Source organism: Macrosteles quadrilineatus, unplaced genomic scaffold, assembly GCF_028750875.1.
Source record: "Macrosteles quadrilineatus isolate MER2022 unplaced genomic scaffold, UCM_ALF_1.0 Scaffold_1__1_contigs__length_201487025, whole genome shotgun sequence".
Taxonomy (NCBI): Eukaryota; Metazoa; Arthropoda; class Insecta; order Hemiptera; family Cicadellidae; genus Macrosteles; species Macrosteles quadrilineatus.
The window spans coordinates 166,247,009-166,267,380 of record NW_026542594.1 but is presented as its reverse complement, the minus strand read 5'-3'; the positions used below and the strand labels follow the sequence as shown (position 1 = coordinate 166,267,380).

General features: G+C 38.3%; 2 protein-coding genes across 7 annotated transcripts in view; both read right to left on the bottom strand.

Annotated features, from left to right (window-relative positions):
* Positions 1-17,402, bottom strand: part of LOC128989075 (uncharacterized) — an 84,403-nt gene extending 67,001 nt beyond the window's left edge. The window contains exons 1-8 of one of the 6 annotated variants that reach the window (XM_054410966.1): positions 17,251-17,402; positions 14,170-14,328; positions 12,845-12,975; positions 11,430-11,580; positions 9,384-9,424; positions 8,598-9,068; positions 6,335-6,440; positions 5,436-5,476 (exon numbers count right to left, since the gene is read on the bottom strand). In XM_054410966.1, the coding sequence (XP_054266941.1) occupies positions 5,436-5,476; positions 6,335-6,440; positions 8,598-9,068; positions 9,384-9,424; positions 11,430-11,580; positions 12,845-12,975; positions 14,170-14,305 (1,077 nt within the window). In that variant the 5' untranslated portion in view covers positions 14,306-14,328; positions 17,251-17,402. Of the gene's footprint in view, positions 1-5,435; positions 5,477-6,334; positions 6,441-8,597; positions 9,069-9,383; positions 9,425-11,429; positions 11,581-12,844; positions 12,976-14,169; positions 14,329-17,246 lie in introns of all 6 variants that reach the window. The other 5 variants (XM_054410949.1, XM_054410934.1, XM_054410956.1 and 2 more) reach the window with 5 other exon arrangements.
* On the bottom strand, positions 15,173-15,733 carry LOC129002391 (histone-lysine N-methyltransferase SETMAR-like). Its single transcript, XM_054430148.1, has one exon. The coding sequence runs from the start codon at positions 15,731-15,733 to the stop codon at positions 15,173-15,175; it is 561 nt and encodes a 186-aa protein (XP_054286123.1).
* Positions 17,403-20,372: the final 2,970 nt, after the last annotated feature.

The following is a 20,372-nucleotide window of genomic DNA, read 5'->3' as shown; positions in this document are numbered from 1 at the left end:
AGGCATGGAGGACTCAGTAGTGTTGGAACTGCTGGTTCCACTCTGCCTGAGACCTCTTGGTGACAAATTGTTAGATTGTTTGAAACGGGGAGTAAATTTTGACAATTTTCACAGTGAAGTGCTTGAGCTCTTTGTCCCCTTCAGGGTCATGGAGAGATTGAAGGTTGAGAGAGTGTTTCGACCTCAAAAATTTGATGAAACTCTCAGTCAGTATGTGGGTGACATTTGTGGCGTGTGGCGTGTCCTACGGCTGGGCAACCCTGAAAACCAACTGGTGGACATTGTCTTGCAGGGGTTGAAGCCTGAGGAGCGGTCCAAAGCCTTCTTCTTTTGCAGACCTGGATAGGTTGGTCATCCTTTCACGGAGCGTTCAAGACGCTGATTGTCAGAGGGAGCATGTTTCGGGGCATCTTCCCCAGACTGTTCTCCATCCCGTTGTAGCTTCCGTGGGTCAAGGTCCTGAAACACCGCAGAGACAGAGGCATCCTATTGTTTGCTTTGGCTGTGGTCAAACAGGTCACATGAGACGAGTGTGTCGTCAGAGGGTTAATCTTGCGACTTTGTCCAAAAACCTAAGTAGCTCACAAGGGGAAAGTTTGCCTAAACCGCCCTGTGAGAAAGCTGTTTTGGAGAAAGTCAGCGGGAATTTGGTTTCTGTGAGTACTGCCCCTTCTGGGAGTGCTGGTTTTGGGGAGCCTCTGTCGCGGGGTATGAGGGAGCTTGCATGCATGGGAGTGAAAGCGGCGCGCTCAACTTGCCCACGACTCAACATCTTCTTAGGTAAAACGGTGCAGAAGGCCCTTGTGGATTCTGGGTCAGCCCGTTGTCTCATTTCCCTTTCCCTGTTTGAAAACCTAAAATCTTCTGGGCTAATCAAGCAAGTTGAGCGAAGTACCCACATCTGCTGGACTGCATCGAAATCCCCACTTCCCATCATCTATGAAGCCCGTTTGAAATTCAAGATTGCACATTTTTCTTGGGTGTGGAGTTTTTGGGTAGCCAAGGACCTTTGCATTCCTGTCATTTTGGGAGCGGATTTCATTAAGCATTGTGGCCTGATTTTGGATTTAGGCAGAGGCCAGTGCTTCTTTCGTTTCGCAAGACGGGTGCTCATTCCTTTCGCGGATGAAATGGTGGATGGTGCAGCTGTGGTCGAGCCTGAGACACCCAGCAAACCAAAGGTTGATCTATTAGGGCATCTGACTCCTGGTGAGGCTGAAGCTATCAGAACGTTGTGTTCTCGTTTTCCTGAGGTGCTGACGCCAAAGCTTGGAGTCACCAATCTTTTGGAGTACGAAATCCGTTTGACTGACACCCGTCCAGTTCGTTCTCATCCTTACAAACTTGCTCCACCCAAGATGGAAACACTCCGTGGAATCATCAATGAGCTTCTTGAAAATGGGGTAATTGAGCCTTCTCGCTCAAGTTACGCAAGTCCAGCTTTTCTAGTTCCTAAGCCAAATGGCAAGTCTCGAATGGTTCTAGATTATCGCAAGTTGAATGCTCAGATTGAAATTGACTCTGTCCCTCTCCCTGATTTGCACTCTGCGTTCGATTGGTTCGGTAAGGCCAAGTATTTTTCCGTGTTTGATTTGAACCAGGCTTACCATCAGATTCCTTTGAAACCTGAATCTCGACCTCTCACTGCCTTCTGCGTTCCGTGGAACTTGTACCAGTTCACACGTGTTCCCATGGGCCTAGCTGTGGGGGCCCAGACCCTCACCAGACTTCTGGACTCCATCTTCCATGACGTCAAGTTCAAATTTGTGTTCAACTATCTTGACGATCTTTTGGTGTACAGTGAGAGCTTTGAAGACCATCTGGTTCATCTTGAGGAAGTCATGAATAGGTTGCTTAGGGCTGGCCTTACCGTAAATCCCGAGAAAGTTAGTTTTGCTCAGGCTGAGATTTCTTTCCTAGGTCATCTAGTATCATCTCGAGGTGTCTGTATCGATCCGGCTAGAACCCAGGCTATCAGGGAGTTTCCTCCTCCCCGAGATGTCAAAGGCATTGCCCGTTTCATTGGAATGGTGGGTTTCTACCGGCGCTTCATCCCCAATGTGGCTGAGTTGGCGGCTCCTCTCAATGAGCTTCGGAAGAAGGGCGCCAAGTTTGTTTGGGGTGAAGCACAACAGATGTCTTTTGATCTTCTGAAAGAAGCTATCATGCAACCTCCGGTCTTGGCGATGCCAGATTTCAGTCAAAAGTTTGTTTTGCAAACCGATGCTTCCTCCGTCGCAATTGCGGCTGTGTTGTCTCAAGAGGTAGATGGTGTTAGGCAGCCAATTGCGTATGCCTCACGCACTTTGAACCCATGCGAAAAGAAAAGCTCTTCTGTGTATGAGTTAGAGTGTTTGGCTGTCGTGTTTGGAGTGAATAAGTTCAGACGTTTTTTGGAACACAAAGAGTTTTTGCTGGAAACAGACAACCAAGCGCTCTCGTGGCTCCTTGCACATCCTCGCCAGCTTGGGAAAATTGGTCGTTGGGTGGTCCAAATATCTTCCCTCAAATTCCAAGTGCAACATGTTCGAGGCACGCAGAATGTGATTGCTGACACTTTATCCAGGATGTACCATTCACCTGACGACCAACCTTCTGATCAGGAGGAGCACACAGGGTGTGCCGTGCTCCTGGAGTTTCCCCTCGCCTTTTCTGAGTTCATCCCACATCAGTTAAAAGATCCCGAGCTGGCTAAGATCATTGGTGAGCTTCAAAATGGGGGAGCCCACCCCCCGTATTTTCTGTCCCAGGGTGCCCTTTGTTGTCGAGACCGACAGCGGGGTAAATCCAAGGTTGTGCTGCCTAGTCTTCTTGTACCCATGGTCTTTGCGTACTTTCACTCTTCCCCTGTGGGTGGGCACTTAGGGATTCACAAGACCATTGCAAAGGTTAGGGACATGTTCATCTGGAAGGGTATGGACAGGGACATTGCGGCACGAGTACGTTCTTGTCAAACATGCTCGCTAAGCAAGCCTGCTCAGAATACCAAGTATGGGTTGTTGTCATCTGAGGTGGCGGAGAGACCTTTGGAGAAGGTTTTCATAGACTATGTAGGGCCTCTCCCACGTAGCAAGTCAGGAAACAAATTCTTGCTTGTTTGTGTGGATGCCTTCTCCAAGTTTTGTTGGCTTTTTCCTTTGAGGAACGCCACTGCACAGCTCACCGTGCAGGCACTTCGTACCCATTTGTTCCAACACTTTGGAATACCCGCCACCATTGTTTCCGACAACGGAACTCAGTTCGTGTCTCACCTTTTCAAAAGAATGTGCTTTGGGCACGGTATCCGCCATGTGACCACTTCTCCTTACTATCCACAGCCTTCCCATGCTGAGAGGTTCAACAGAAATCTTCGATCCGCTCTCATAGCTTTTCATGCTGACAAGCAGACCACCTGGGATCAGGAACTTCCTTGGATTCAATTTGCTTTCAATACTGCACACCATGAGAGTCACAAGGCGGTCCCTTTCGAGCTGTTGTTGGGCTATCCACCCAATAATCCCTTGGCAAATGTGTGGAAAATTGGCGACCTTCTGCCACCCCCTGGTGCGGCCAATGTCAAGGCAACTTGGCAGGCGGCTAGGAGGAACTTGATCAGAGCTAGGGAATTGGTACGGAGGAAGCACAATCGAGGTCGGTTGGACAATCCTTTCCAGGTGGGGGATTTGGTTTTCTGTAAGGCTCATCCGGTCAGTTCGGCCGTGGACAAGAGAGCCGCTAAGTTGTCTCATCGGTGGTCAGGTCCCCACCGCATCTTGAAGTTCTTGACTCCTGTCTCCGTGCGGCTGGGAGATCCGCAGACTGGAGAAGTTTTCCGGAGGGCTCACATTTCTCATCTGAAGCCTTTCCGGGGAACAATTCCGTAGGTCATCTTTCTTTACTCTTGTGTCTGAGTGGGAAGTGCACTGGGCCAGAGAGCTTGATCACCTCTTCTGTCCCTTGTGCGCTGCTGAAGATTTTTCCCTAGTCAATTTTCCAGCACTGGCCAGTGCAAACCCTGGGGGTGAGTAGTCCCTCCAGTTGAAAGACTTTTGGCGTTCCCCACTTCAGACACTTGAGTTGATCTGTGGTGTTGAGATCTTCTAGAATTGGGAGAGGTTGTTTTTCTTTTTTTTTTGGAGAGGAAGTCCTCCTTTGGGGGGGGAGGTTGAGCCGTGACATGCCCACCAAGCGTCCCACCAATGTCACGCCTCAGTGTTTTTTGTATAGTACGAGTACTGGCTTTGCGCCGGAACTCGTTCAGTTTGGGTCTGGCAGCAGTCCTGCAGACCCCGGGGCTATTTTTCCGCTGCCGAGCACATTTTCGGCAGAAGAACAGCGACTGTCATCGTTTCATGTCAAGTTTGGTGTTTGTAATGTTATATTTGCATCGGTTAACATCTAGTCACTTTTTACTGTGCTTCTTACAAACCTAATTCTTTTGACATGTAATTAAACGGTTTGCCAGACGTCAGATGAGGTCCCGGATGGGAGGGTTAGTTCTGCGGATGTCGTCCTCGGAGAGGGTCGCCTGGGGGAACTCTCCACCTTCCTCCTCCTTGGGCTGCCAACGGCCCTGTTTCTCCGGGGACCTTCAAGCAACCTTCCGCCCTTCTAACACCACCGCCTACCACCAGGAAGGACTATGAGTGTGCCAAAGCCGCAAGTGTTATTTGTTAAATATTACCTGAACCTTTATGAACATTTTCATGAGCTTTAAGAGAAATACCGCTATTTGAAGGGGCCCCAAAATCTATTATTCGTTATTTATTTTATAGTAGCCTAATTGTTATTTATTTAATTGTTGAATTTTTAAAAGTTTAAAACAAAATTTACAGTTTTTACCATCTTTTAATTTATTTATTGTTAGGCCTAATTTATTTGTTACTGGTACCAGTTCTTGTAAGTTTAGAAGGGTAAACCTAAAATCATCTTTTAAATTAAATTTTTGAGAAAGATTATTTAAAGAAATTCTTTGGATGGATGTTTTGTTATTTGTTGATTTTTTTGTAAATATATAGGCTTTGTTGACTACTGTTTGTTTATTCATATTCACCCACGGCCTTTCATTTTTGTTAGGGATGTGGGGCGGCCACTCGCACTGTCACTATGGGGGGCATGCTTCCAATAGTTGTTCGTCTGGGGGCGGTGCGAGGGGTCGGCTCAGTCCTATGTCACGATTTCGCTCGTCCGGGAAGGGTTAAGCTACGACAATGGTGCGTCTCAGAGCGAGACGTGGCGGCACTCAAAGGGTTACTAAACAATCAGTGAATTCGCTGTTGTAATTTTCTAAAGCAAAACTTTAACATTTTCATCAAAATATACATAATAGGCCGATATGGCCATGAACATGATTAGAAAATATATGACGGTAAGCTCTTTCAAATTCTAATGTTAAAGTTCTGGCAATATAAATCTCCACATTATCTTGCTAATTACGTTACAGTTAACATACTTACATCTGGATCTAACTCTGTCCCTTTCTCACTGTTGCTCTGTGCTGAAACCAACAAAAGAGTGATCATGCAAGATTTAAAAAATCACAACCTTACATATATACAGGGTGTTTTTTTTAAAAACTTGCATCTTTATTTATGTAAAAACCGCAATAGATAGAAATATGCAGTTTGCGGGAATCTTCTATTGACGTAGGGGGCCCAATTGTTTTGAATTCAACGTTTTCCTGGGTGAGGACCCACAGACCCCCCTTCTTTCTCGGGGCCCCATGATACAACCGCCACTAACCAGACCCCCCCCCCAAAAGTTTTTCCTGGCTACGGCCTTGTTGTTAATGATGTCTGCTAAATTTGTAGTTCATGACATACTTTAGTAAAGTAGCCTACATATTGCTGTATTAGTAATCACAGGTTTGAGAAATAGTGATGATATGATGTTTCATATTTGAAGCTCAACACGTGTTTTGTGGAAGTTAATAATGCTATAATAGTTTTTGGTTAGCTAGTGGTGGTGTTTCTAGTTTCATCAAAATTGTATATAATACGCAGTAAAATCTTAATTTAGGGCCTATGTATTTATGTAATAAGTAAAAGAAAAAGAGTTAAAATAACTACCTATTCAATGTTCTTTCATTTTTGATTCAGGAACATACATAAACATTGTTGAAAAATATCTATTGTAGGGTGTCAAACAATCACGTTGAACTATTTTTATAATTAATGAGCATTGTTGGTGTGATAAGAACTGTTTTTGTCATAATTTATCATTATCAATGCTTTTAAAATAACATGGTGTGGTGCTATCATTTATAATACCTTATCATACTTAAGTTTATAATACTAAAGTTTAAAAGGGAATATTTACACCGCGTACCGTACTGTAATAGATTACGTCCACTTACATGATAAATATGCAGAGTACTGATTTCCCAGCCTGGTCAGTTCCTTGAGACCTTCTTGTCTTTTCAACCATTTTCCATGATCAGCTTTGGCATCTCTCATGTAGTCCTGAAAAATAATCACACCAATGTACATTTAAGGGTTGTGTGTTTTGAATATTTATAACATTATGTAAATTGACTATTTAGGACACCAAGTCGCTCCCAGCACTGCCATGTGTATGTCGATTATCGATTGATTTTCCTCTTTCTCTCACTATTTTTTTTACATTGTTGAGAACCAAACAATTGTCAAGAATCAAGATAATTTTACGATTTTAGCGTTTTATATCCTTACTCATTAATACTAACTAGCCACTAATTGAGCAAATAAGCAGTCATCCAAACCCTTTTTTACCGATATTCACAGAGAATGACTGAATGCCTTCAAAACCCCTGTGGCTTTTCATATGAGACAAAGGCAGAACTCACTGCCAACAAAAAGATTATTCCATTACTGCTCTAAATAGACACAAAAGCTACTGAACCTAACAGCATGTACAGTTTCTTTTTATGACAGGTATAAATATAGAGTTCTTCTGACGAAATTTTGAATTACCGGTACTGCATGTTCCAAATCGGCCTGCTCTCTGCTCGGAGTTAGAAATACCGAGAGTATGCTTTTTGAAATGCATGGTCAAATTTTGAATTTTGAAATGTCAAGATCTTCCCTACTGACTGAACTTTTATTTTGAATTATCGGATACTAGCTGAGTACCCGTCCTTCGTACGGGGTTGGCATCGAGTATAAAATGCTTATTGCAGTTATTATACTCAAGCTTTGCGTCTGGAATGGGGCAGGACACAGTTTGGTACAATTTTATCTTTAAAATTACGGTATACTATAGTAATACACATCTACTACAGTTGAACCTCGTTTGTACGAACCTCGATAAAACGAATGCCTCGATAAGACGAATTTTTTTTAATCCCCTTGACACTTTCATATAGGTCAATGCTAAAAAACCTCTATACAACGTAGTAATTAAGTTAAAAACCCCCATAAGACGAATTTGTTTGTGACATGGGCTAGGACTGACTAACCTCTATACAACGAATATTCTTAGGACAAAACCTCTACAAGACGAACTTGACCTCTATAAGACGAATTTATCATAATCTTAACCTCCATAGTACGTAGTTTTCAAAACAAACAGAAGCTTGTCTCAACGTGAAACCCCCACCCATCCCTCCTCCTTCCTCAGCCATTGTTTGGAGAAACCTTGGAGCGAGGAGAAACCTCTATAAGAAGAATAACAGCAGCATTAAACCTCGATAAAACGACCCTCTTTATTAAGAATACCTCTATAGTACGAATTTTTCCCGTACCCCTTGAAATTCGTCTTATAGAGGTTCAACTGTATAGCCATAATGTTCTACCACTTATCCTAAACAATAGAGAAAATAAATTTTTAAAATTCACAAAATATCATCATAAATAATTCATGAAATTAAAAACATAAACACAATTGTAAACAATCCTACTTTGACAGTTCTCATTGCGTATCACAGTTTTTTGTTGCTGCTTAGATCAAATTAGCTGTTTTCATAAATGGGAAAAAATAATAGTGCTGCACCCTGTTGGTAAATCTTATAACTTTTTAATGCTTTCGCATATCATAGAAACAACTTTTTTAGTTGAAACAGCTGACTAAATTCTTTAATTCTCATTAAATTTGAATACTCATAAGGTTAACATGGGGAACTACAGAGCCACTGGGGCGGAGCCCGAAAGGATTTTTGAGAAAAGGATATGCCTATATGTTAATCGGGAATGTGAGCTATCATCATGCCAAATTTCAGCCAAATCCGTTCAGTAGTTAATGCGTGATTGAACTTCAAACAAACAAACAAACACACAAACTTTCACATTTATAATATTAGTAAGATTTTGATTTATCAAATGTTTTAACTATCAAGAGTAGACTGTACTTTTCTTTGTACAAATTTTTGTTTATATTTTGTGTTCAATAAAGTAATGGAATACATGAGGTTTAGTACCTTGATTAGTGGACAATTTTGATACAACCGGTTCGACATGTAACACACTAATTTTGTATGTTCTATTTAGTAGTATTACTATTCTTATGCATCTTGTGTTCACCTATTGTATTATTTAGTATTTATTATTGCTTGTTATCTCCCGTATGTAATGGTATTATTGTACAATGGCTTCTGCCGTGAATAAACTAATTGAATTGAATTGAATTGAATAATTGACATGTACCTTAGAACTTACACTTGTATCAACTTTGTCTTCTGTTGTTATGGGTTCAGCCTGTTTCTCTGGTTGTTCTTGAGAGTTAACAGTAGACTTATCAGTTGATGGATCAGTAGTGGACTTATCAGTTGATGGATCAGTAGTGGACTTATCAGTTGATGGATCAGCAGTAGTCCTATTAGTTGATGGATCAGCAGTAGACTTATCATTAGATGGATCAGCAGTGGTCTTGTCAGTCTCATGCTTACCAGGCACATCCTCTGAAAGTACGGGTACAGGAAGTGGAGAAGGTTGAACTGGCGTTTCAGGAGTATATGAGGAGGGAAGTGGCTTGAGGCTGGAGACGGCTGGTTGAACTGGGGGAAGTATCTGAGACTTAGGAGGCTCAAGACCATTAATGGCTGGTAGTGGCTGGTCATCTCCACTGTCCTCATCTGTTGATAGTCCCTCATCTTCCTCATCTTCACTCTGGTACGTCTAAACCAGAATCAAATGTTAAATTATTTGAAAAACATACAAAAAAAATTTTCTTAGTAAGAGACAACTACATTGATTTAAATAAAATGATTGTAAATATTAATAATTACTTTGAGAACAAAAGGGGTAGAAGATAACGTTTTACTTAATTTTTATTTTTACCAACAATTATCTATGTAAGTTAAACTAGAGAAAACTGCTAAAAGTTAAACTTGATATAAGTTTCATGTATGTTGTCAATGTGTAAATGTTGAGATTTTAACAATACAAATCTTTACATAACCTTGCTGTTTACGTTACAATAAACATACTTACATCTGAATCAAACTCCATCTCTCTCTCGCTGTTGCTTTGTACTGAAACCAAACAAACAAAACTGTTATTTGTTATTTCCATGATAAAATAGATTTAGGATCTAATAATAATTACCCTAGTAATAAATAAAGAAGTTGTAAAGGAATAAAAGAGATACAACTTTTATGAGCTAAGCTACTGAGTCAACGGTTCTTGGAAGTACTTGACTTGACACTTGATTGTCGTGATAAAATATTAATGTGTTTGAGACTGCTAATGGTTTTTTAATTGCATAATTATTTCTCTAGTAAATAAATTATGAAAATAAAAACAAATATCTGATAAACCTTTTATGTGCTCCTACAATAAAATTATTGCCCAATGGTGACTTGTTATGCCCTACTTAAAATGGTCCATAAAACTATTTAAGGACATAGTCTGACATTTAAGGACAATTCCATACATTTCATGGACGGTAAAAAATTAAGTACAATTCCCAGTTTTCCCGGATTTCCTGGTTGGTGGACAACCTGTAGTTACTTCCACCTCTACTTCTTACTCTTGATGATAAAGCATGTTGACAAGCTAATGGGAGAGAGTATGTGTCAGATTGCTGATACCGCTTATAACTGTAAGCTTGGTTTGTAGCCAAAGGTTAGACTTGTGTTAAGGTTGTTAAAGGTTGAGTGATATATCAGGAGTGGATTATTACAATGACAATATTAGTGTTCAGTCCAGTGATGGTGATGAAGGGTTGGGCCTAACAGTGGATGATGTTGGTATAACCTCAAAACCTGATTCCCCGGTGATTATATTTCACGTGATGACACAATAAATATTGATAGTACATGACGTATATGTAGGAAAAAAAATTCCTACAAAATGTATATAATGAGTTAACCCTCCGAGTGTCCTTAGTTTTAGCCTGTTTGCCTATTTTTTGCGCATTTGCAAGGTTTTATTAAAACGGATCTGAGAAGCTTAAAAACAATGTTAATTATACTGTTCTATATACCATTTTGTTTGGAAAATCATGGGCTTCAATATTATACATAAAACATAAGGAACATTTGTTTCAAACACATTTTTTAGGTAAACAAAATATTTTGGAAAATTTTCAAAAAAATAAGTTTGCGCTAAATGAAATTGTATAAATTATAGGCCTATAAATATTTGAAAATAGCCACTTTGTTCTAAATTTTATGAGGCATTTAGCTAAGAATGCATAGCCTAACCATAGCTAGGAATCTGGCTGATAATTTACATCAATATCACTACCTACTTCTTCAGGATCATCAACCAGCCCTTCAAAATCACTTAAATCTTCTTATAATGCACCACGTATATCACTACTTTTGATTTTTAACACTAAAACAATGATAAACGTAATAAAACACATCAGTCATCGGTGCAAGGTTAACCAAGCTGTTTACAAATACGCACGTCAGCTGTCTGCTACAATTATGATCGGCTCGAGAAAAAAGAGCGCTTAGAGACAGACCTTGGGAGAAAGCTTTGAATCTGCCAAATAAAACGATACCTAACTCGATCCAGTTCAATCCGATTTTGCCAGTCATAGAGCCTTCGCCGTAAACAGTGTTTGTGAGTCGAAAAATCGACACAAAACACTACACAAAGTGTGTTGTGTCGATTTTTCGACACATAACACTCGGAGGACACATAACTATTTTTTATGATAGTTTAGTTTGGAAATTTTGAATTTTTTACCAAAAACTTTTTTTATTATATATTATAAATTTATTTTGTAATTTTATTGTTCTGAACAAACATGTTATTCTGAACAAACTATATATATATTTAAGTATGTTTTCTTAGTTCTTAATTTTTAAAAATTTTGTAATAAAAGGTCTGAAAATTAGCAGAACAAACCCGGGCTGGGAAAAGTTGCATGACCTAGCTTACTCGGGAGTCAAGAGGTTAAGTTATTTGATCATCAATGCTAGTGAAAACAACATACAGTAGTTGGTATAGTGTTATCTTTTGGAAACCTTGTTAATAACTTAGTTATAAGTGAATATTTTAGGTACCATGTATGTAATAGCTTACATGATAAGTACGCAGTGTACTGATTTTTCAGCCTGTTTAGTTCCTTGAGACCGTTGGGATCTACGACGTTAGAGAGGCCTTGACTGAGACGTTTGAGAGCCAGTCTAGTCATACCTTTGCCATGATCAGCTTTGGCGGCTCTCATGTAGCCCTAGAAAATAATCAAACACACCAATCTGCTTTTTAAGGATCATGTGTAAAGAATATTTATACCAACATGCGTATTAACAATTAGAACACCTAGTCTCTACCAGCATTATCCCGCCATATGGATTTTATCTAAGTGATAATGCCACAACCCGTAGTTCTAGCCTGAATGTGAAAAACAAACCCGGGCTCGTGCCTAGCGTCCTAGGACAAAAAAAGTATCTCCTAGCTTTACCATCATTTGCATGTCTATTGATTCTCCTCTTTCTTCCACTATTTTTTTTTTCACCTCAAAAGTGAGAAGTGTCCTGTTTACTTTCTTTTACATACTCTCTTGAAGTAACTTTTTAGTGACCCAAAAAGAACGTGGGAGAATGGAATCTTTAAATTAGTTACACATTCAAAGCTGATTTTAGAGCTGCCGTAGCTTGAAATATTTTAGCAAAGCCTATATAAAATAAGCTATATTTGACTTATGAAAAAAACCATTTTTGTGATAACTTAAACACACTTGCCTGTGGAGACATACCCTGGAAAACAGTTTTATTAAGGTCATTTTAGATTTCTTAAATTCCCATCTTCTCAGTTCTTATAGATATTCTGAAACTGTTTTCTGTGTTTAAATTTTTACCTTAACTCTCCGTACAAGTATACGCCCAAACAAACTACAGTATGCTTATCTTAAAAACAAAAAATTACATGATTAATTACGGTAAAACCTAGCCTCTCATGGTGATGATCAAATAAAAATAGGCTGCTAAGTCTTTTTCAATAAAAGGGCAAATGAAAATGCCTGTTAACAAGAGTGACTTGTTATCAAAGGTCTTGTTATCGAGGCTCCACTGTGTAAATATGAAAGTCCATCATAGTTTTATTTATATTCCTTATGTAAGAAGAGCTTGTTAAAAACCATGGAATTGTCTCAAGGACTTCAAAGACATTTCTGAAAGTTGTCAACGCAAGCAATGTACACTATTGCTTGGATTTTATGTTTAATAGCATTTTGAGCGTGAAGGTACTTTTTCATTTAGGACCTACTTGTAAACCTTAGGGAGTTGAAAGTTTATCTATAAATAAATGTAAGTTAGGGGCCTACTTGGAATTATTTTATAGCTTGAGATTTGGAAACCTGCTAAATCCAAAACCACATAAATTTTGTTATAAGAGTAGAATGGTCATTAATGTAGGTACTGTTAAACAACCTGACAAAGTAAATAAGCTACTTTTAATAGTGCATCAGCATCATAATAAAATTACTATGAACTTACCTTGTAAAAATTTGGTCTCAAATGAATTGTAAATATTGCATGTTCTTCAGCCTCAATATACTTTTCAAGTTTGATATAAGCTGCAGATAAATTAGCATGAAGCTCTGGGTTATTTGGCTCATGCATCAAACCTATGAATAAATTGACAAATAGTAGACTTCAATTTAATTTGTACTGACAAAATATTTTGGCTAAATTAGTATATGTAGATCACAAGAACCATAAATAAATTGAGTGGTATTTTTCTAATAAAAGTTGTACTTACTTTCAAAGTACTAAGTAACCTAAGTAAGACTAATAAACCTATTTTATAGCATTAACTTTTTCATTACTAACCTTGGCTCAAAACCAAAACCAAAATTAATTCTATAAGCTCTGAAATTTCGTTTCTCAACCAATATAACAATCCAAACATGATTTGCAAAATGTTATAGATTATGGTCAATATACTGTGAACATTTGACATTTAAAACACCTTACTAACAAACTTAAAGTACCTAGCCTGTATAACTCTATAGATTTTATTTTCTCTAGGTAGGTCTACTGAGTAATATTCTTTGTACAATGACCTTTTTATTACTGGATATAGATTGTTTAGCTAGCAACCTAATACATTCCATGCTATATTCTTAATATGATGAAAGCACTTAAAACTCCATTTGTCTGACAATGCCACTTGTAACGTCAAACTGATGTCAATAAATAAAAGAGTAATAAAAGAGTATAGTGGCTAATACTTCACAAAAACAATTTTCTTTAAATTTAGATTTTAAATTATTATTAAGCTGAGTTAGCCTAATCGTTACAAGATTAAAAGTAGGCTAGCTACTGCTGCAACAACTATTTTGTATAGGCCTACTTAATTTTGGTTCCATAATCTTTTCTATAGGTACCTATGTAAAGTGGCTTTTTTTAACGAGAATTAAATGGACTTTCAAAGCAATTCAATGCCTTTTCACTCATTGGCAATAACATCATGTCATACAGTAATCGTTTATAGTTTCCAATAAAAAGGCCTGACTATTTTATTATTACAACTTTTATTAGTATTCCATAATTTTTGTATGTTTACTGATTAAGTTTTGTCATTATCAGAGTGAGTGACATACACATTGGGAGCCACATACTAACCCTTCCTCCACGAAAATGTATTTGTAGTAAATTTCTAAATTTCAGAGTTATAAATTAGAGATAATACTAGATAATACTTAGATAATACTATCTAGGAGGAAACACCTTCGATAAAACTCCCCCCCCCCCTCACCATAAAATTAACACAATACAGTAAACACAATAGGACTATGATTAATTAATTCAGTACCTACCTTTTTGATAATCCGCTATTGCTCCCTTGAAATTATTTTTGTTGTATTTTTCATTTCCTGAGGTTTTAAACTCTTGGGCCTTGGTATGCTGTTCATTGTCAACAGCGTTATTAGGTTCATCTGGTTGTACCTCCATATTAATATTGTTTTATTACCTACCTGCAAAAACAAAAGTTTAGTTGTGATCCTAAAAAGCCAACAACTGTAAGCATCATGGACCTTAGGACTGATTGTGAATAAATAAAGCCTTATTTCCCATGATTATATCATAATATTGAAACGTCTCCCACGGTCTCCTCGGAAAAAGTATTATTGTCTCCTGCGATCATGGCAAAATATTAAACATCTGCTGCAGTCACAGTCACAGGGTGATAACCTTCCTCCGTGATTGTCTATGTCAAATCACGTATATCCATATATCTACATATATACATATATCCAATCTATATGTCAAATGTTGTTATTCTTTAAATTAATATTAATTTTATAATTGTTGAGATCATGTATTTACAAGGGTCGTCTCAAAAGTAAGTTACACCTATTTCCAAAGTAAATAAAAAAGCCAAATTTGATTTGAAAAGGGTATAAGTTATTTTAAAAGATACATACATAGACTATTTTTCTACGTAGTCGCCATCTTTTTCAAGGCATTTTTGATAACGTGGCAACAGTTTTTTTAAGTCCAGCATCATACCACTCTGCCGCCATTTTGGTTAGCCATTGTTCCACCTCCCGTTTCAGTGTCTTCGTTTTCAAAGCGCTTCCCGCCTAAATGCCGCTTCAACTCCGGGAAGAGATGAAAATCACTCGGAGCCAAGTCAGGAGAGTAGGCTAAGGTGGATGGCCGAAAACATCCCATCGGAAGGATTCCAGAAGGTCTTGTGTTTGACGGGCGGTGTGTGGGCGAGCATTGTCGTGAAACAAAAACACTGTTTTGGTCAACTTTCCCCTCCTATTGTTCTGTATCGCCCTTCTCAGCTTACGTAGCACTTCACAATAACGTTCAGCTGTGTTTGTTTCCCCCCCTTGGCAGGTAATCAATCAACAATGCTCCCTTAGAGTCCCAAAAGACCGTTGCCATGACCTTGCCAGCTGATTCGACGACTTTTGCCTTTTTTGGAGTAGGCTCGTCCTTTCTCTTCCACACCATGCTCTGCCGCTTGCTTTCGGGCGTACAAATGTGCACCCAAGTCTCGTCCCCGGTTACTATCCTGTTGAATAGGCCATCTCCCTCATCATCAAAAAATTGTTGGAACTGGAGAGCAGCATCAACCCTCTGCTCCTTATGCCTTTCTGAAAGGAGGCGTGGCACCCATCTTGCACAGACTTTTGACAAACTGAGATCGTTCAAAATGATTCTGTGAAGCGACGCACGACTAATTTCAACATTTGGAGGAAGCTGTGTAATGATTTCATCCCATGTCAAGCGCCGGTCGGTGTCAATGACCTTGCGGACATCTTCAACAACAGTCGAAGCGCGGGAAGTGGACGGGCGGCCATTTCGTTGTTCATCGTGTAACGATTTTCGTCCATCAATAAACGATTGACGCCAGTGGGAAACCATTGGCCTAGACATCACATTTTCACCATAAACACTGCACAATTCTCGATGAATTTCACTTGCATTTTTATTCTTTGCAGTCAAAAATCTAATTACTGCACGGATTTCACAATCGGCGGTGGGAACAAATGGTGTCTCCATGATGGCCGGAGCGATACTGGAGGGGCGAGTGCCGTAGGCGGCCGCGATGTTTACAGTGTTGCCACTACATCCAGACGAAAATTATCCGCGACTCCCAGCTTTCTAGCGCTCGACGCTGTTATTTAAAACAAATGTGTAACTTACTTTTGAGACGACCCTCGTACTATAGAGTTGTTTTTGTATTGCATTAGGGCCTAGTTCATAAAATTTTTTCCCAAACTAAAGATTGTTAATACCGTAGGCCTACATTTTAAAACTTCATTATTCCACACAATAAATGTCAGTCAAACAAATCATTTGGCCGTTTGCTGATCGGATAATTCAACTTATTCAATGTTCCGACAATGGTCCCAGTCCCATAAGTTATGTGACAGATAAGAATACAAATATTTTAACAAAGAGGAAACTCCTGTGAAGGGTATTACAATTTACGAAGAGTTAAGGTTGTGGAAGCTTAAACTAGGTATTATAAAAGAGCCCCATACACGGTCAAAACTATTTAACGTGTATGGGCTATATTGAAGGCAAAAATAAGATTGTGCAATATATTGACTAGGTAGGGCCTACAATAGTTTGAAAATTAAGTATTAGGTCTACACAATCTTACAAAAATATTGAACTGTGTACGGGTGTTATTGGGCAATATCCTGTCAGTCTGCCAGTTTATCTACTCGGTGTACGCCAATTTTGTACACCTAGGCTAGGTATATTGAACAAATTAACTAATATAGTGACAATGTATGGGGCCATTACAGGCTAGGTAACTAGACCTAGCTTAGTATGCAGTCTTGTTCAAAGCATATCCTACCTAGGTCTAATCTAACGGACGTGTATCCTCTGTGTAGTAATTAATTTGCAAATGTACTTCCCAGGCTTAGGCCGAGGCGTTTGTAGTGTGGATCATTAAGTATGTTTGGTAACCTAGCAGAATCAAAATAGGTTAGGCCTATATATATAAATAAGGCCTATGTCAGCTTAGCTCAAGCATATTTCCTTTTAAGTTTAAAACTTAAATTGTATAATAGTGATAGGCTTGTCTTAAAACTAGGCTAGGCCTAGGACTAGCATTCACTTAATAAGATTTAAGCAATTAGCCAATTCATAAGATTTGGACCAATTGATTCTACTTGTAAATGCATGTAATTTAAAAATATATAACTTATATAGCCTAGGCCTATGTATTTGTATGTAGCCTAATGTTTTTTTTTTTTTAAGTGAGATTAAGTCATCATTTTATACCATTGTAAATTGGTTCTAGACCACTGGAAGTTAAAATAAATAAATAGCCTATTTCCTAAGACGTACCTAACTTAAGTGAACAGTTTTTGTTTTGTGAAAATGTTTGTTTCAGTTCAATTTTCATAAAATAGCTTACTTACCACATTTTTACTAAGTGGACCTAACTTGGACAAAGAGTTTATCTTCTTGATAGATAACCTATGTTAGTCACCACCAAGACAAAGTTAAGTCAAATGTTTGCGATTTGATTTGCAGTTGCACTTTACTTGCATTGGTTTGATTTCCTGCTTGTGAGTTAGAAAACTGTAAAACTGAAAGAATTTTTTTTATAACCTAACCTAAGATTGACAGATTACAGAGTTGCAGTTTGAGTTTGCAGATCGCTAAATTGCTATTGGATAGGATCTGTTCTGTTTTGCACCAGCAGTCAAGCAAAGCGCCAGATACTTTTTTTCTTGATTGGTAGGTAGGTTTAAATATGTTGACCAAGCAGCTTTGAAGTTGAAGTACACTTAGGAGCGATTGCCATCGTCGTATCCTATTCATTCAAGCTGCAATTTAAGTTTTTTCTTTATTTAGTTTACACCTTATGTAGAAGACAAGGCGATACGTCTTGTGTAGAAGCACGGCCGCCTTTTTTAACTACAGGCCGCGGCCTGGAGTTAAAGGCGGCCATGGTAGAAGCATAGATAAAACATAGAGGAGTATGTTTTATCTATGGTAGAAGACACCCATCACGCGTACTAGTTCCTTGGGACCAAGCTTTGCTTGGAGATGAAATAAAGAAATATTATACCCTGAGAGCAGTGATACAGTTATTTTGTGTATTACTATAAATAATAAATTAGTAATTAAAACACTATACACGTTTTAGGTTAGGTATGATACTTTAAACTGCGTTGGTTATTCTATTGGTTAAATCCAAAAGGTTTTTCATATATCCAACTAAAGGACCATAAAAGTACTGTCTATAATTCTGATGCCAGAGGAGGATCGAAATATGCGACCTTAACAAATAATCTAGATCTGAACACATGGATGTGTTAATGTTGAATTTACTGTACAACCACTCATTGGAGTTTTGTTATTCGAGGTTCAATAAATTAAAGAATAAGAGAGTAGTATGTCATAAACTGGGCAAGCGTGAACTTTAACTTTCCACCAGTTCCTATAAAAAGTTCAATTTAGGCTGGGTATACAAGTTTAGAGTTTCTTATGCTTCATAGAAATAGGAGATTCCAAGGTACAGGACATAGGGCAGGGCTTAGGGTTAATAGTGCACCCTATGGGGTGCAATCAGCTTTGCCACTCCCGCCTGCCGGCCTGCCCCCTCCCATCATTCGACAGGGTAATTCTAGGGCTCTTCACTGTAACGGGTTTGAAATTGAGTGCAAATTTAAAAACGTACGTTTTCAGAAAAAGCACTTTGCAAATTTTTTTCCCCTTTTTTCAAAACTTTTATTATTTTTTTTATTTCATTAACATTTGAAGTTTCATAAAATGTCCATGGTAACGCAATATCTTTGGTAGTTATTTTTTAAAAGAGCATCTTTAGTGGAAAAACACAAAAGCCTGTCACGACCATAACGGACGTTTAAATGAATATTAAAAATGGTTAATATTATTTTTATAACTATGTTTTGCTATAAACTAATTTACTTTTATGACCATTATACAATAAAAAGGTCACTAAGCTTTTAGTATATTTGGTCTTTCCAGAAAAAAATAAAAAAACTCAAAAAATTGAAATAAAGCCAATAAAATCTTTTTAAGTTTGTATAACTACGAAACAACTTACCTGAGACCCGAAAAATCGTTATGTTTGTATAGAGGTGTGCTTCTTTTGTGTATAAAACATTGAAATATGACGATATTTTAATTTTTGAAATTGTTATGATAGAAATCATAAACGTGATGGTCAGGGACAAGCGGTACGGTCGTGAATTGTCTGGGATAATTTAAATCTTTCTAGGCAATCCTTCAATTATACTGTTAGTTATAATAAAAATATGTGTTTCAATTGAACTAAACTGTTCAATTCACAATTATATTAAAGTTATTGTCACGACCAAACACACTATAATCCATAAGACTGGATTGGTCGTGAAAAAACCCGCGATGGTCGTGAAACTTTGGTCGTGAAATTACGTGTTATTTGGCTCTGTTCTGGCGGTAGCCCTGCACCTCATGTTCGAGGATACAAAGTGGACTTCTAGGTTAATCTAGCAATTGAAATATCTTATAAACAAAAATTAACACCATGTCTACTTCATCGAATGACTACGTACGGTCATGGACACACCAAAATTACAAAAAACACAATCTTTCCTTTATTAATCTTGTAATTCCTTCTTTCAACTCGAAACGACCGGCACTACAATCCTGACGTACACCCCGAACTAGTCTCTCAAACCAACTGACTCCATCGACGCCAGGCTTGCCACTGTCGGGCTCCAAAGTTGAAAATTTTTCCCAAATGGTCGTGACGCCAAATCGAGGGACAGACTTATTTTGTCATGGTAGTCAGTTTGCAATGACAATAAAATTATAATATGCTCCTTTTTTGTAAGTTTAATAACCATTGATGACATAAAAATATGGCTTTATATATTTCGGCATGAATAATTAGTCTAAAAACAGCGTGAAAGTTGGAAAATGTACCCTAGGGACACGTCATGGTCGTGAATTTTGAGACTTTAAAAATACGAAAAAAATACCTAGAACCTATTTAAAACCAAATAAATGTGTGTAACGTGTTGCCCCCGTCCCAAAAAATATTAAAACACATAATAATAAACTACAAATCCAGTATCTACGAAGTAAAAGGCCAGGGACATGAAAACGTACGTTTTTAAATTTTCACTCAATTATCTATATATTTAATAGGCGAACACACATTTTGTGATAATTGTGTTGAAGCTGCTACACATCTAATCACCATGATTAATGTGTCGTTGGAGGTCGTGGAACGTAGATTTGCCATCAAACAAAACATTTTTGAAATTCCATCAGGGCTCTGCCCCAGTGACCTTCAAAGTTCCCGTGTTATTTCTTAGTACCTGGGGACCAAGCTTTGCTCGGGTAAAATCATTAGTTTACTCTGAAAGCAGTTTAGTATTGCAGATAGATACATTAATCCACTCCCAAAGTCCACACTGCTCACCTTACTACTTCCTTCACCACTCCCTACGTGTGGACCTGTTTGCCCTCCTTCCCTATACCATTTTAGAATTGCAGATACATAAATGCCACAGACAGTTCC

What these genes read in the sequence shown, in the direction of transcription:
- LOC129002391 (XM_054430148.1), bottom strand. Translation starts at nt 15,733, where the DNA reads ATGGTTTCCCACTGGCGTCAATCGTTTATTGATGGACGAAAATCGTTA.